This window comes from Denticeps clupeoides, chromosome 18, assembly GCF_900700375.1.
Source record: "Denticeps clupeoides chromosome 18, fDenClu1.1, whole genome shotgun sequence".
Classification (NCBI taxonomy): domain Eukaryota; kingdom Metazoa; phylum Chordata; class Actinopteri; order Clupeiformes; family Denticipitidae; genus Denticeps; species Denticeps clupeoides.
In genome coordinates this window covers 15,461,085-15,478,927 of record NC_041724.1, presented here as the reverse complement: position 1 = coordinate 15,478,927, position 17,843 = coordinate 15,461,085, and the positions used below count along the sequence as shown (strand labels likewise).

General features: G+C 42.1%; 1 protein-coding gene across 1 annotated transcript in view; it reads left to right on the top strand.

Moving 5' to 3' along the window:
• The first annotated feature begins 2,286 nt into the window (after positions 1-2,286).
• The window catches only part of kdrl (kinase insert domain receptor like), a 41,248-nt gene continuing 25,691 nt past the window's right edge, over positions 2,287-17,843 (top strand). Inside the window, exons 1-8 of the mRNA XM_028960519.1 lie at positions 2,287-2,530; positions 9,323-9,419; positions 13,554-13,738; positions 14,665-14,786; positions 16,023-16,182; positions 16,276-16,412; positions 17,357-17,525; positions 17,621-17,741. Of these exons, the coding sequence (XP_028816352.1) occupies positions 2,476-2,530; positions 9,323-9,419; positions 13,554-13,738; positions 14,665-14,786; positions 16,023-16,182; positions 16,276-16,412; positions 17,357-17,525; positions 17,621-17,741 (1,046 nt within the window). The 5' untranslated portion in view covers positions 2,287-2,475. The remainder of the gene's footprint in view (positions 2,531-9,322; positions 9,420-13,553; positions 13,739-14,664; positions 14,787-16,022; positions 16,183-16,275; positions 16,413-17,356; positions 17,526-17,620; positions 17,742-17,843) is intronic.

Sequence of the window (17,843 nt, the reverse complement as noted above, 5' to 3'; positions counted from 1 at the left end):
GGTCATTGCTATTAGTCCAGGAAAATGTTTGATTATTTTTTTATTGAATTTGTGATTAGAAAACAAAAATGGCCAGAAAGTTCCAGACCTTTGTGCACAATTTGCAGAAACGTCATTTTCCCACATGGTGGCGCTTCATCACTAAACATCATTGTCAGGGTTTGGCACAGAGATTGACAGCGATCTCACATGATGCATGTGTTCTAAATGATATATAAATAAATATATATATATATATATTTTGTACATTCAAGTTACATTGATACCTTCTGAACTAAAAATGTTCATCAAACGAATATGCGTACAGCTGCATTTAAGAACTAAGAAAAAGGAAATATGTAGACAATGCAACATTGGACAATGACTGTGGCAAAGATTATTGCAGTTTCAAAACATTTCACATAAAAAGCACCGCAACTGGGTCAAAAAGTGCTAATAAATTCAACAAAATTCATTTATAAATGTTGGTATTGATTTAAGCCGACTTTATGGAGATTGAGTTCTTTCGGTTCAGGGTTTGTGAAGCTTGTTGATTTAATGAGGGCTATATTGTTGAGCTGAAGGAAAGGAACCAAGCTGTGGCCGCAGAATCAGTCGACTTCTCTGTGTCCTGTACAGCCTATTCAAAAACAAACCTTCTTAAAACCCTGCTCCTCTCAGTCCTCAGCTTCCAGCAATTGTTCTTGTCCAAATCTTATCTAGCTGCCCTCCTTGCTCTAAGGCAAACTGGGTGTTTCTTAGCGCTGTCAACAAGTTACAAGAGAAGACGATTGCTTTCTTAGTCTAACAGGTTTGGTAAGAATTTAGGCCACAGTCAACAAAAAAATGCAATGTGCCCACAACAGAACTCATATAAGTGTTTTATTTTCTCTTAAATCCTAAGCGTTGTGATTCCATGCAAGAGTCCACAATAAGGTCTTAATTCTTAATGAAATTTTGCCCAGCAACTGAGACCTTGGTCGGACACCATTAAGCCAATCATCACAAATGTAAAGAATGCAAGTTGCAAGATTAGATGTGTATGTAAAAATATGATGAATATACGATTCTCAACGCACCCTGTAAGGATGGTCCTGTTGTGTCAAAGAACTTTGATGTGCTGGAATTTTAGTTGCACCACCAAGAATGTGGGATCCTGGGGATGTTTGAGGAGATCCAACGACACCCTTGTGGGTCTGGCCACACACCAGAAAGACTTTGCAGATGCTACTGATGACTTGAAGAACAAGCTGTTCAACACAAGCAAGCAGGTAAAGTCAGAGAGCAACAGAAAAGGCTCGCTGCAGGCAATATTAAATAACTTTACTCAGCGGCACTAAAATGAGATCGGCAACATGAAGCAGGGGGTGGGTGGTACACCAGAACCATGAGACAGACAACAGTGCTCCAGTGACTCCGCTGCTGAATGTATATTTAATGGATACGAAGGCGCCAGCTCTCTGCTTTGGAGCATCATTGCTGTCTTTCTGGGTTGTGCTGCTTGTATTAATCTCCAGGATCTTGCTCATGCTGGTGTTGGTTACTGTATGGTTGTTCTGGAACCTCCTGGAACCTCCTGAACCATCGCTCTACCCACACTAAGCTCATACAAACAGGCAGAGGGACAGGGTGCATTAGCTAAAATAACACAAACTCAAACACAATCACTGAGCAGTAAAATCCTCAAAGCAGCCCACTGATTTGGTTTAAAAAGTAAGCATAATTTAAGCAATCATGTATATATTGAATTTTGATATGCTTCTTTTAGAAAAAAACATAAATGTTACCAGCCCTTGTGTGTATTCAGATGGTAAATGGTCCCATCCACCCTATTCACCACAATCCCAATAAACCACATACAATTAGATGCTATAAGCTTGGTTCCTTCTTGTCACTTATGTGAGCATAATTTACGAGAAATGTGATTTTTTATTTATGATTTGTACATTTTCTTGGACTGAATGATCATTGGAGTGTGATTCCTACCAAGGTCCAAGACCCCTCAAAAATAATCAATGCAGCAAGCCTGTAAATAAGAACTGAATGTACAAGTATACTTTTTGTAATTCCCAGGTAGCTAAACTGTGAAAGAGAATCTTCTGTCTCTGACCCCATCACTACAGGACATTGATCAAGGTTCAATGCAGATCCCATTTGATCAGCTTCCAGGAGCTCACAGACTGTCCTGTCCAACGTCCCTTTAGAATTTTTTTTTTATCGTATCACTGTAATATCTTTTTTTTTTTTTTTTTTACAGTAATCATTCATAACACGTCAGTGTGGTCGCGTAAATCCGCGTTGAAGGGAGGAGGCAGGAGGAGCGTCGCACCTGCTTCTCGGGGGCTGCGGCTTCCTGCGCTCCACACTCGCCGCGCCGCAGAGCCGGGACGACGCGCCAGGCGCTCACACCCGACCCGCGGCTGCCTGGATGCGTAAAATCAGCTGCTACGCGGGACTGGCTGTCGCTTTCAGATACTTCTGGGACTTTTGGACAAAATGGACCCTCTCGACCGCCTTAGATTATCACTGCTCCTCTGTATTCTAATGAACGGTGAGTACGAACATCCTCACTAACTAAAGTTCACGCCGCAGTTGGTGAACATCTTTCCATAATCTGCTCGTTGATATGTTCCTGATCTATCCGATGTGATTGATTTACATTTACAGATTATGAATAGCCCATATGAATCTGAGGGATTATAAAGTGATCAAATCTCCCATAGCCCAAATTAAAGCAAAATTGAGGTTTGTTTAATCGGCAACGTGTTCTTATTTAAAACAACGCATAACGACGCTTTATATAGTATATAGTAGATTTTTATAGTTTGTGTCTCTATATATGTGATATGTGTGTGTATATGTAAATATGTGTAAATATAGATGTATATATGTATGTATGTATGCATGTGTGTGTGTGTGTGTTTGAGTGTGTGTGTGCATTATAAATGGTGTATTTCATTTTCATAATTTGACATTGGTTCAGACGATATGGAAGATGGATAAGACGGAGCTTGAACTGGTCAGAATAAACACGCCAGTTTGTTTCTGAAAAACAGACATGATGTTTTTCGCTGCTGCAGAAGATGTTTATGACCTGAGTATTGTTGCTGGCATCTCCGGTGTGAAAGGTTGCTCAGCATCTTGCGAGAAGAATGTGGCTGGATTGAGGCGAATGTAAATGGACAATCGGTGGGATGCCGCTGCGCACAAACAAAACTGGGTGGAGGAAAGGTGGACGTCCCATGCAGCGCATTGTGTAGACCCCAGTGCACGTCGCAGATGTATGTCTTCCTCTGGTTGTCCAAATAAACACCACCTCTACACAGATCCAAACAGAGGAAACGCTACTCCCCCCCCGAGCTGAGACGATTGTGGGCTTCAATCTCTCGTCTCCAGCGCTTCCACGTCGATTTCCTTCTTCGTCTCCGTGCGGAGCGTGGGAAAGATAGTGATGAGGAAGCGGATGGAAGTGCTGAAGACTTCCCTGGAATTGTTGTGGCCCAGCGGAGGTCACGGAAACGTGACACGCTACCTGAGCAGAGATTCCTTCTCTGGACTCCTTGGCTGAACCGCATGTCGGACCTCCAGTCTCCTCTTCTGGACAATGGCGGGGGGAAGTGGAGGTCATTGTTTTTGAAAGGGCTGGGAATGCATGGTAGAGCCATTAGTAATAAAGGGGAACTGAAACAGATGGGTTAAAGCTTGTTCTTCAAGCATTTCGCTTTGGCCAACACAACATAAATTTCAAAATCTGCTATTTTTTTTTAAACAGCATCCAAGGATGACATATCAACGTAGCAATTTATGGCCCGGTTTACAGTCTTTTTTTACATGGAAAATGTAGTGCATAGTTCCACAAAGATGACAATGACACAGCATCTCAGCTCCTTGAGCAGCCGTCTCTTAACAGCTTCGGCTGTCCCCGTGCCCAAGCGCTGAGTTCTGAGGAAACTCGGAACATTGCTGAGACATTTCTATGAGCGTATGGGCTGCGACACATTACGCGCGTCCCCTTATTTCGCGCTCTGGCTTGCGGTGGTTGTGGTCGAGGGTTTCAGTAACAGCACATTGACTCACGTTCTGCAGAACAGAAAGTACAACCACTCCAGTGTGCCTGGAGAGATATACGTGCAAAAACAGTACAAATAATCCCTCCGCTGTCCCTGTGCCAGGCTACATCTTTCTGCCAAAGAGCAAATAGGTCTGGCAGGTTGAGGAATATCTGTGATTTATAAAAGTCAGAGAATATAGAGCAATTGTCTGGTTACGGCAGAGTGGAGTCCAGCAGCGTGGCTGTTAAATACATTGTGTGAAGTGCAGCTTATGGAGTGCATGAAGGGGTTCAAAACTTTCAAAATTGAACAGCCTGCAGTGAAGTGAAAACAACAATTATCTCACTGGCACGTGGCAGCGTGTGGAAACAGAACATTGTGTTTTTCGTAACTGAAAAAAAAACGGGTAAAGTGTAAGTGACTTTGATAAGGACCAAATTACATTTACATTTACAGCATTTATCAGACGCCCTTATCCAGAGCGACTTACGGTCAGTAGTAGTTACGGGGACAGTCCCCCGCCCGGAGCAACTTAGGGTTAAGTGTCTTGCTCAGGGACACAATGGTAGTAAGCGGAGTTTGAACCTGGGTCTTCTGGTTCATAGGCGAGTGTTTTACCCACAAGGCTACTACCACCCCTTATGATGGCTTGATGGTTGTGTCATAGCACAGGCCTGTCAGGGTGCCCATTCTGACCCGTGATCAACCATCAACAGGTGATCAACAATGATCAACAGGTCTACAATGATCATGTGAGCATCAGAAGAGAAACAAGGGAAGAAGGTGTCCAGGTCTTATGAACCATATGTGCATCGCTTACCTGTGGAAGACATGTTATGGGGTAGTGGTGGCCTAGCGGGTAAGAAAGCAGACCCATAATTAGAAGGTTAGGGTTAGGGATCAAATCCTGAACCGCTAAGGTGCCACTGAGGTGCCACTGAGCAGGGCACCGTCCCCACACACTGCTCCCCTTTCATGGCTGCCCACTGCCCACTAAGAGTGATGGTTAAAAGCAGAGGACACATTTTGTTGGGTCACCGTGTGCTGCAGTGTTTCACTTCATTGTGTTTGAAGTTCTGACAATGACCTGCAGGGAAACCTTCTGTATTAATTTTTTATTAACTTTAACACACATCACCTACCTAAACATTGTTGCTGAGCAATCCTTCATGGAAGTGGTGTTCCCTGATAGCAGTGACATCTTTCAGCACCCTGCCACACAGCAAAATGACTTGGATTTCAGTCCAATCTTGAAATTACAACCTACAGGACGTAAAAGATCTGCAACAATGCTGGCAGTGTATTGGTCATAATGCTCTGGCCTGTCGGCGTATATTTGTGTAATAGACACTAGTTTGATATTGAATCGATAAAAAACGTTTTCTGCCTCACGCCGCCGTTAGCAGATTCAGTGTTTTGTTACCGCGGCACGCAGCGTAAGTGTGCATGGCTGACTTCACCTTCACCCCCTCCTTGAGTTTCACCTTAGCTCTTAACACACAACAGTGGTGTTGTGCTTCAGTTCCACAGACCAGGCTCCCATGGAAGCCGCCGCTTCGCTCTTTTCTGCCTGTCCTTGCCAGTACATTTAGACGTTTAGAAGGCCAGGAGGTGAGAGGTGGCTCAAAGGCAGCCCGGCGCATGGTGGGTGTGACCCTTGCCAGTGTGGAGTGGACCCAGAGCTGGACCTCGGCGTCCAACTTCGGGCTCTTGCCAAGGCAGCACTGTGTTTTTCTTTCGGTGAAATACGGTCGGTGTTGTTGGTTTTGTTTCACCTCCAAATGCATGATAGCTGCGTGGAATGCCGAGATTGTCACTGTGGGATTTTCAAAAGTTCAGAGGTGTCCCTCTGTTTCTTTTATTGGGGATGATGTCTGCCCATTTGGACACATGCTTGATAATAATTCGTACAATAAGTGGCCCTTAATTCCCTCGGGAAACTTTCTCAAGGTGAACCCTACAAGCCCTGAGCTTTCCTACATATTGTCACAAGTTTTCCTCCTCAATTTATGTCCACACTTTCCCTCGTTTTTGCGACCCAATTGAATTCTTGTTATGTTTTGCAGTCTGGTTTCTCTAGACTGATTCACCTTGGGGTGGAGGGTTCAGTTCCACCATCAGAATTTTTTTTTTGAAAACGTACAGGTTCTCTTTTCTCAAATCTTCAGCCAGGAGGTCATCTGGCTCAGGTCCACCGTGCTGCATGGTTCTGTATTCTGATATTCCAGATGATGTTTTGGCAGGTGGTCTCCACCCCATTATCTCTTATCTCTGCTGTAAATCCACACACAGCTCATATAACTGAACAAAGTGTGGGATTCTTTGCTCTTGTTGGTGACGTTGATAGTGTCACTTGACAAAAATGCATTAATCTATGTTCAGAAATCTGACAGAAAACAGAGTGGGAAGAGAAATACTGACAATCTGAAGGTTATATGGCAGGACCGACCCTGGAGACATTTGGCCCTGTGATGAAGAGTGAATAGTGAAGAATGCTTGTGCGTTCGATTCTCTGAATCCATGCTTTAGTTCAGATGTTTTTGAGGCAATTTTGGCTGCCATTATTGGTTTCTGTCGACTTTAATCCTCAAAAAAGACAGATCTAATAAATGCCACCCCAAAACTGTTAATGCTCCTCGTTAGTGGACATCATAAACTGAATAAAACAAATGTGTTAACTCCGTTTGTTCCAGACAGTTAGTGAACAGGAAACAAATAGTTACTGGAATGAAGTAGTGACGACTGCAGTTTTTCACGAACGCACTCTCCATTCTGTGATTATTTCCCCTTTGGAGAAAAGGCGTACGAATTTAAAGTGCTCGTCGGGTTCTTTTGTTCTTTCGGCCTGAGTCACTATATCCCAATGGATACAGATCCACAAGGTTAAAAGACAAAGTCCTCCAGCCCTTCCCCTCGGGGCCGGTTGACGGGCACAGTGTGCGGTGCGCGGCTGGCGGACAGGAAGCATGGGTAGTCCTGCGGCCGCAGCAGATGAGGGAATTCCGTGCATTATGGCCGGAGCTGCTAGCGAGGATTTCCGCTCGACGCAGACACGCACACTTCGCCAACATCGCACACCCCTGCTGTGCTGGAAATTGCACAATGCTGAGTGGGGGCCGTGGCTGCCGTACGTTGCCGCGCTGCTGGGACACGGCAGGAAGTGCCGGGAGGTTCGGCTATGTGTGTGTGTGTAGCCAAGACAGAGCCAGAACGCTGAATAGTTGGTGGCTTGCTTAAGTGTGTGGTATGACACAGAAGGGTCTATTTATAGCCGAGAATTTCGTGGGAAGAAATTTACTATCACTGTTGCTAGTGGCTTTCCTGCAACATTTTGTCTCTCATCCCCGTCCAACATGGTTCAAAAGTGATCTATCAAATGATATCCATGTTTTTAATGAATAAATAAAAAACCATCAGCATTAATCACCACTCCTTACCATGACAGGGAACCTCATAATCAGAACGCGGATTATTGTTGCAAAAATCTCAAATGTTTTTGAATATTACCTACAATCAGTATTCGAATTGACTCACAATACAGAACTGTCTGACATTTAAAAAAATTCTTGAAAGGTTTTTAATTAAATGACCATTTTTGGAGATGTTTTTTTTTTTTTTTTACTAGCCTGTTAAGATCAAGGCGCTAAATGTGAAACTGACTCATATGTATGATATGATTTACGTTACGTAACTTGTTCGTGGTTGGATACGGTGGGCGGAGCCTCCGCGCTGCCCTCTCGCACGTCGGCCCTTCTTGGCCCTTTTTGTTTTTTAATAAGGAGCCCTAATGAAAAGCAGGTTTGGGGACAGTGCAGTGTGAGCTTCACTGCTGGCATGTTTCCTGCGTTCCGCAGGAGGAATGCAGTGTACAGATGTGTGGGGGGTGGGGGAGCCAGAGGTCAGACTTCGACAGGTGGGGGTTTGGTTGGAGCTCGGGCGTGTGCGTCAGAGGGAGACAGAGGATGAGGGGCGTGCGACGGGGGTGCAGTTTATGAGAAAGGAGGAGAGGAGAGTTTTTTTTTTTTTTTATGTGGGCTGCTGGGGGGGGCTCGGCTAAACTGGCCAGCTGTGAGCCGATCTTCAGAGGATGAGCGCCATGCCCATGTGTGTGAAGGTGCACTGGGGGCTTGCGTGAGAAAGAAAGAGAGAACTTGGACTGGGAGGTGTTATATCTGCTCCTCATGGAGAGACAGTAGCCTTGGCAACACCACGGTTTTATAACACACAGGGAGGAAGTTGATATTATTATGCTGGCAGCCCAGTTCATTCTTCAGATACAGCTGTGCTTTCACAATGTTGTTGTACCACGTGGGGTCTGTGTGAGCGTGCGTGGGTATGGGCGGCTGCCAAACGTAAAGGTACTATGAGAAATGAAGAGCTCTGATTTGATAGGGCAAAACTGCAGCCCCACTCATTTTGGAAAGACAAACAATGCACATTGTGCTTGGGGACTAGAGAGAAAAGGAGGAAGCCTCTCATGAAGGACTGTCACACAGCCCGAGTTGGCGGGATAAATCACCAGGCTTCCTATGATGAGAGGTCCTGGCTGGACCCATCATCATCTCCCACCGGCCAACAATCTTTCAGCCTCTTCCCCAAATAATTCAGCAATAGAACACACACCAAACAAGGTCAGGGGTAGATAAACCTGACAATTACAAAAATAGATAACAGTGTACCGGTATGTGTTTGGAATGCAGTGGGGGATGGGGGAGGAAGGGGGGTGAGGGAGGTTCTATGAAGAGATCTTGAGAACATCTGTGTTGGTCTTGGTCTGCCCGGTTCTCCCCGGTTCTCCCCGGTTTCAGCCGCCACACGTACAGACGGGAGGTGACCCTTTGCAGAGCAAGGGGTTACAGCTGCACCCCTGGCTATCTAACACACCCTCGGTACTTCGTGCACACACACACACACACACACACACGCATCCACACACACATTCTGACACTGGTCTTGCCTGAGATGACAGCGCTGGATCCAGTTTCTCCACATGGGACCGGAGAGGCACTTGCATAACATTCCACATTTGGAGTGAAGAGAAAAATGCGCAGCAGTGGAAGGAGCGGTGCCCTGCTGAACACCCCAACTAGCAGGTGCTGGACCACAACTGTCCATGATGTTTATTAGGCTCCCAAGTGCGCTTTATTGTTTTAAAGTTATCCGAACAACAGCGAAGTCTGTTATCCCATACCAGACCTGGAGGTCTGCGGGGAAAAAGGTGGTGGCTGCAGTGGGCGTTATGCAGCACTGTAAATGTTGTTTCTCAACTGATACATCACTGTCCTCCACAGGGCTCCTGTCGGGAGGGAGAAAATACGACCCACAACTACACCCGAGTGGGGACACACACCTGCTCCATGTAGGGGGGAAGCTCACACTCACCTGCAGGTATGGTAGACACACACACACACACACACACACGATGATAACTGCGTAGTCAGTGTATTATAAAAGTTAACACCTACACCTGGTGGTGGTAGCCTAGTGGGTGATGAACCACAAACTCACAGGTTCAAAACCTAGAGGTGTGAACCTTCACTGGTCTCACAATTCAATTCAATTACGATCATCGTGTCAGCAATTCGATACGATATCAGGTTGCATCCCATTTATTTTTCCACATTACTTCACATAATGTTTTCAAAAACGTCAGTGAGATGAGGGTTAAGGCCTCGTTCACACGGTCATCTGAACCAGCCGTTTTTCTGGAGTTTGTGGGGTCCGGTGAGAGTAAACTGAAGGAGAATGTTTTTCTGCTCGTTGGATAAAAATCTACGAGTCCACGCAACACCAGCATTTGGTCAGCTGTGTGTTCGGACGGTGTTACATAAACACTGCATTCAACGGATTTTGGTGTCAGTTTCTAAACATGGAATATTTTTATTGACTTACCTGTACATTTACATTTACATTTACATTTACAGCATTTATTATCCAGAGCAACTTACAATCAGTAGTTACAGGGACAGTCCCCCCCTGGAGCAATTTATGGTTAAGTGTCTTGCTCAGGGACACAATGATAGGAAGTGGGATTTGTGACTCCGGAGTCTTCTGGTTCGTAGGCAAGTGTGGTACCCACTAGGCTACTACCATCCCATCCCAATTTCTACCTAAATCCCAGCGAGTATTAAACAGTGGTAAACATTAAACAGTGTCAAGTGAATCCCAGTCTAACGCAGCTACAAAGCGCAGTAAAAAAAAGCTCATGCCGTTCATTTTGTTCAGGCCGAACTCCTACACGGAGCAGCACTGTACACAGATCAGGCCACAGTCACTAGGGGCACTACTTTTTAACTAGAATTTTTTATGTTGCTGCCACAAAATCACCAAGCAACTTAGTTATAATATAATTGATTTTGTTCAACATACCTGTCTCCAGGGGGACTGTCCCTGCAACTACTGCTTTTAATATATATATATATATATATATTAAAAGCAGTAGTTGCAGGGACAGTCCCCTTGAGACAGGTAGGTGTGTGTGTGTGTGTGTGTGTGTGTATGTGTATGTATATATATATATATGTGTGTGTGTGTGTATGTATGTATGTGTGTGTGTGTGTGTGTGTGTGTGTGTGTGTGTGTGTGTGTGTGTGTGTGTGTGTGTGTGTGTGTGTGTATATATATATATATATATATATATATATATATATATATATATATAAAAGAGGTGGGCATAGATTAATTTTCTTAATCCAAATTAATTTCACTGTAAACTTGGAAATAATCTATATTTTAGATTAATCTAGATTAATCTACATTAAAATGGCTCATTTGAATTCTGTCGAAGGCATTCAGAATATGTGTGCTACACAAATAATGACTAAAAGTAAGTCTTTGAGAACGCGTTTCTCAAGCCAGGTGGCACATTAGACCAGGGGCTCATCTCCTGTTTCCAAAATGCATCACAAACTGCTTGAGAAAGCTGTTCTACTATGATAATTGGTGATGAAAATAAATTATGTTCAATAAGATGTACTTGTGTTTACCATCTGTTTATTCAGTTAAATAGCTGCATCCATGTTACCACGTCACGTTTGATGTGGTCATTTCACAGTTCGAAGACTCGTTCTCGCCCCCTACAGTGCAATTCGGCTAGGTATACATCCGCGCTAAAATATCAAGGTGAAAGTCATCATAGTGTAGCGGTTCTTCTTCTGCGTTGTGTAATTTTTTTATTTCGTTTCTTGAACCACAAATGATGAGCTGACACCTAAGAGATTTTCTGTGCAAAGTATATTCTGTACAAAAAGCAAGGTCGTGTCAGAACATCGCGTCACACATCGTGTCTTTCTGCACCTTTCTTTCTCACAACTCACGCCATGTGTCCAAGAGAACTGAACATTAACATAAAGCATTCACAATTTACAATACTGCATTCCTGTACAAAAAGCAAGGTCCCGTCAGAACATTGCATCACACATCATGTCTTTCTGCACCTCTCTCTACAATATATAGTATTAAAAGAACATAAAAAAAATATTCCCAAAATAACACACATGCAAAATATTCCTAATATGTACATAAATTAAAATGAAAGAAATAACGTTTTGCACACAAACCCCACGCACCTCTCACAACTCACGCCATGTGTCCAAGAGAACTAAACCGGGTCTCAAAAACAAAATAAAAGTCTTTAGAAAATAAGAAAATAAAAGACAGAATAAAGAAGAAATATACTTATAAATCTAGTGTAACCATTTAACTCCGGCACAACAGCTTGCGTAGTAGTATAGACCCATAAATAGATTTGCATATTTTCATTGTGGATCCACTATCACATTTGATTCATTATAAAAGCCACATTTCTGAAACAGTTTACAACTCAGTGAGCATGTTTTTCTCCAGTGGATCAGAAAAATATTATCTGCATTGTTCCATTGGCACAAAATGAACCGTTAATGAATTGTTTTCTGTTGATATGCCTATAACATCTCACCAATAATGATAAGGAGGGCAATGAGATTGACTCAACATAACACTTATGAGTACAACAAATCAGTTTCTGATGTTGCAAAAAGTTAAAATGTGTTAAGTCACACTCTGTTACTGTCTGAGCAGTGGTTACTCTCTAGTCTGTCAAGTCTTATTGGGTTCCTTCGTTTAGTTCCTGCTTCTGAGTCCCATCTGAAGCCACTTTCTCTGTATTAATATTGATGATGGAGTCCTTCTGTGATTTATGTGACTCAGTGAGTCAATGTGGCAGGTCCCACAGCAGAGAGTGATCCTTATTTCTCTGGTACATCAGAGCTGAAGGGTTAAGAAGAACTGATGAAAATCCAGTCATTGCTGTCTTCCTCCTCCCTTATATTGAGTAATAGGTCCAATGGGCAACCCAAGCAGGAAGAGAGCGCCAGGCAGCAGAGATGTAGTGTGGTCCTAATTTTTGTCAGCTCGTTCCAATTACTAAGGAGAAGGAAGTGGATGGACCTCTGGCTGAAACGTATACGTCGAGTGAGGAGAGATCATTGCATCATTTGCTGGATACCCCAGGAATGCTGGCCCCTGTGGACTTATCTAATGCAACACTTCCCTACAAGGCTAAATGCTAGATGGCCTGGTGGTACTGTCTGGGCTCTGATGAGAGGTCCAAGTTGCCTGACCCGTCAGGCTGTGAGACGGAATGTGCGTGTTTGTGTGCGTGTTGGTATGCAGGACACTTTTGATGTTCCTCTGGGATCCATGTGTTTCACCATCTCAGACAGGCCCCATTTCCCATGTGAAAGATGCAAGTTATCAGATCGCCCAAGATTAACATAGCAGCCTTCAAAAGTTTTAAAATAAATAGAGTTTTAAATAGTGGTGGGTCAAAGGAACGGTGAGACATTTCAATTACCATAATTACTGCTTGCTCACAGAACAGGCTCATTTAACTGCAGTGGTGCCAGCATCATTACTGTAGTTGCCAGTAGTAGTTTCCTTCAAAACATGCAAGCTCATCTAGTGGGTGTGCGGTTTTGGTTTCTTCTCTTTTTGTTTTGATTTATATCTTTGTATAAAATTGCTTTTGTTCTTTTTGGAAGACTAGGAATAAAACCAGGGGGATAAAATCTGGAGGATGGATGGAATTTAAGGTCATTTTGAAGTTTTGTTTTTTCCACGAAAAATACATTTAAAGTGTTTAAATAAAAACTATTTCAAACTGAAATTGTGAAAGTTAAAAATAATGAGTGCAGTTGTAGCAGTTTCTAATAATCAATGAAGCTTTTAAAGTGTCAGACTTGCATTAGTGAACCCAGCATTGTATTGGAACTCAAGACTAATTGTTGCTGATAATTTGGTCCCTCTATACAGTTACAGCAGATATTGGATTCATTAACAAATACCATGGTCATTTACAATACTAACATTGTGTCTGGGCAATATTTGTGATTCATTTTTAAAATATGATTAATAATTACAAATGTATTAAAAGCATGAATGACTATTAATCATATATGATCATTGATGTGAAATAATTATATAACATTGGTTATAATGAGTGGCATAAGTTATAATGAAATATTCCCTAAATGTGTCTACCAGGGGTTCACAGCAGTTGAACTGGAAGATTCCGACGCAGACCAGGCTCCATGTAGAACACTGTGAGCCAAAGATCCCTACACATCACTGTAGCAAGCTGGTGCTCGACATTTTGCACCACAACGACACAGGCTACTACACATGTGGACACCTCAGCCACGAGGTGTCCACCTATGTATTTGTGAAAGGTGAGCTCCGCTTTTTAATATGCTTATTCTGGTTTTTCTGTCAGTTACTATACATGCCACATAGAAAACCCACCCCACAAAGAAATATGACCAAAAGTAAAGCACAGACCTCACTGAGGCCTGAAAAGACAGCTTTCTCTGTAAATACGTGTTTGGTCAAACATTTGGACCTCAGTAAGGACCGGGGGAGAGGAAGGTACTCAGGCAGGGGCCAGATTGCCTTTGGAACGGGAAATAGCGTCTGATTGCATCAGGAACTCTGACCATTATTTCCTGCTTTGGCTCGTATTTCTCCGCCCTTATGATTGATATGACAGTCTTTATTTAACTAGACATGTCATTTAAAAACAAAATGTGGTAAAATTTTTATGCCTCAGCAAGGAGAGCCAGGAGAAATGAATTGAAAATGTAAGAATTTCTTGGACAACCAGACATCCCGAGCATTATCAGTTAACCTGATCTGCATGACTCAGGGTCATTGGAGGGATCCCATGTGAGCACATGCAAACACAGGGACCTGTTACTGATACATGCATCACTGGAGAACAGTTTCATATTCATAAAACAACAATTTATTAGCACATGCCGGTGATGTCATTGAGACAGGGTTAAACCTTTCTATTAGACTGTTCACTAATTACGTTGTTGGTTGAATAAAGTTTGAAATAAGATCCTGTACCATTCTTCAACAAGTCATTAGCCTATACTGGCTCCTGGGTAAATGAGCATGACTTCAAATACATCAAATGTAGTTAATGAGTAATGTGGTTTAATAGGTGGTTAAGTTTTCTCAACAATATTGTGTCTGAAAAAATACAGTGGTAGCAGTAACAAATGGGTCTGGCTGAATATTTCTGATGAGGAAACGGTTAACAAATGGTCCATGAAAGAGGACCTGGAATTAATTTTTCTGAACTTTCTGTCAGATCGCACACATCCATTTGTGGAGCCGAAAACAGCAGACATTATATACACCTACAGACACGACTCTGTGCTTACGATCCCCTGTCGGACAACTTCTCCTGACATTGATGTCACCTTGGAATCTGTGAGTACATTGGATGTTACGCTGCAAAAAATGCATTATAAAAAAGAAGAAAACTTTCACATTCACATCTAAGATTTAATTTTTGTAGCATCTTGAAAAGAGAATTTGTAACACAAATTATATATTCTATATATATTTTAAAAAATGTTGTAATATTAATTAAGATATGTGCACATTTGTACATATGTACAAATGTATATATTTTATTTTATTATGCCTAATGTGTCAATGTAGCATGATTGAATTATCATTATAATGGATGTTAATTGATCCATGCTTTAATGAGGATGGATGAGTACTTGGGGTTTTTTTATGAGATCAAATTAAATGTCATTGTATTTGACCACCTCTGATGAAAGTACTTTCCTCTCCATGATCAGGTTATTTTACAAATAAAATTCTCATACATCACAGCTTTGCTCAGGATCAAGTTTTGACTTTGTTAAAGGATGAACATTATTATTTATTGTGTGATACTTATCTGGCTTTTTCGTCGTATCAGGCATTATTGAATGAATTAGATGTGACATTTACACTACAGGAGTTGAGATAATAATCTGTGAGGTAAAACGCACCCTTGAGCATTCCTTAGTCTAAGGCAAGATAAGAAGGTTGTTGCTAAGAACATGTTCTCTGAGTTCTTGATAGTGATAACACCTTTTTTATAATAACATCCTTGGGACCCTGGGCGTATATGTATTTCTCACACCCATTAAATGTGTGAGAAATAAAAAAGGAAAGCGAAGGTAGTTGGCAGAAGCCAGGGAAGCTCAGGAAGCTACAGGAGTCATCCTGTCTACTTCCTGTAAGGACAGGAAGTTGGTTGTAGGCACAGGTCTTCCCAGAAATAGAATCATCTTGCCTATTTTTAACATGCTCTGTTTAACTCATCACATCCAGGAAATGCATGCAGAAAAAACAACAAAGGGAAAAACATGTTTTTATGTGAATAAACGCATCAGAAAGCATTTCTATTCTCCTTCTCGTGAAACCTTCAGCACATGGGTTTAATTAATAGGCATCGGTTGTAGCTAATTACAAAAAAAATTTTTTTTTTACTTGGTTATTTGTTCTTTTATTTATTTCAAACGAAAACAAAACCAATGGTTTTTAGACAAGAAATATAAAAGACTTCTTTCAGTTATGAAACCTTGAATCTGAATCTGTCTAAATGACTTTAAGAAACAAGACATTTTTGAAAATTATTTTCTTCCATTTCCCTCTTGTGTGTTGCAGATGAATGGATTTCCAGAGGATGTAGAGAAGGACAAATTATGGGATCCCAAAGTGGGCTTCTTGCTCCCCTATGGTCCATTTCATTACTACTATTATTTGGCATGTGTCACCACTATTAATGGCAAGAAATACACATCCAGTTACATCCCCAAAAGAACAAGTAAGTCTGCCTTTAATTAGCCCTTCGGTGCATAACTCAATCATGTTAAACTCATAATACTGATGATGATTTGTCGCCTTCGTTTGTCCCTAGCTGACTATATGGAGAAAGTTAGGATAAATCCTACACGTGTTAGATTGCTGGTTGGGGACACTTTGGTTCTAAAGTGCTATGGCACCACAACCTGGAATGGAGACATTCATTTCAGATGGGAATATCCAAAGAAGGCAGTAAGTCCTCTAGCAACTTCTCATTCTTATTCACTTTTGCTCACAGTTATTTATTCTTGTTTTCGTTGCCCTGCTACAAATCAAGCTGAGATGCTCCCAGTGCATTGAGTGTGGCTGGGTGGCCTGAAAATGACTGGATAGGAGCTTTGTCACCCAGTACCACATGGCAGACCTGTTGAAGTGTCTGCGTTCTTTCTATCAGTTTCTGTTGTCTCTCAGCAGATCCCACCAGTGCATATGAGCCTCATGTACTGTATACCTTTGTGAGTTTTAGTGGCTATTTAGAGCAGTAGATTCCAAAATGTATTCCCCAAACTCTTAAGACAAGCCATTATGCTATTGGTTGTGTTAATGGAATTTTATAAATTTGATGTTCACAAATATAATTTTGGCAACCTCAGCGCAGATGAAATTGTGCAGACTCCCTTGAGATCTCTAGCTACCCCCCAGTTTGGAAACAACTGCTTTAGAGGAGAACAATGGGATGGAATTCCAACAAACGAAACGCATGTTTCTTGATTTGCTTCACTTTGAATACCACAATCTCCTGTGTGGTTATGTTGTAGATGTCTTCTGGTATAGGAGTTTGTGGATCACCTGGGATATTAACGCTCTGAGAAGTGCCACTTATCAATCTAACAATCATTCCTCTCTGCAGTCACCGTATAGCTATATTGGGGAGACTGATTAAAGGGATTATTGTTTTATCACAGAGTGTGGAGCTTCCATTGTTTTTTCGAGAATCACCTGCAAATCTGTTCACAACTGTGCTGAAGCAGCGTTGTTGTTGCTCTCCATGGTGCTGCAAGCCCTATGGCCAACTCAGCACACCTTTTGATTCTTAATGTCCCCATATAAACACCCAGCCACAGTTTGGGGTTGTCTTTGCCTCCTTTGTCTCTCCAGTTGCCTGTACAACACCAGATTATTCTTCATTTCCCCAGGCAAATCGCACCCGAGAAATTAGTCATCACAGGGACACCCCTCAGCCTCTTTACAATCAGAGCATTACACTGGTCATTCGCAACGTGACCATGCAGGACAAGGGCACCTACACCTGCACAGGAAAAACCAAGGACCAGTTTAATGCAACGGCTAAAGTTACAATATACGGTAAGTTTGAAAGGCACACTGTAGATTTAGGTTGAATGTATATATTTTAAAAATGTTATAGAGTTTTTATTGTTTTCATGCTTGTGTATGTTCAGAGCACCCTTTTCTCAAAGTGGATTACAAAGATACGGGCGTTATCACAGCTATGGAGGATGATGTAGCTGTGACCTTCGAACCCAGAGTTGACGCCTTACCAAAACCAAACCACGTCATTTGGTAATATTTCACATTCTGTTAAAAAATGGTGGATGCAATCTATGAAGAATATTAAGTTCACTAGTAAAGTAATTAGTAAATCATTAAAACTTTATTTATTTT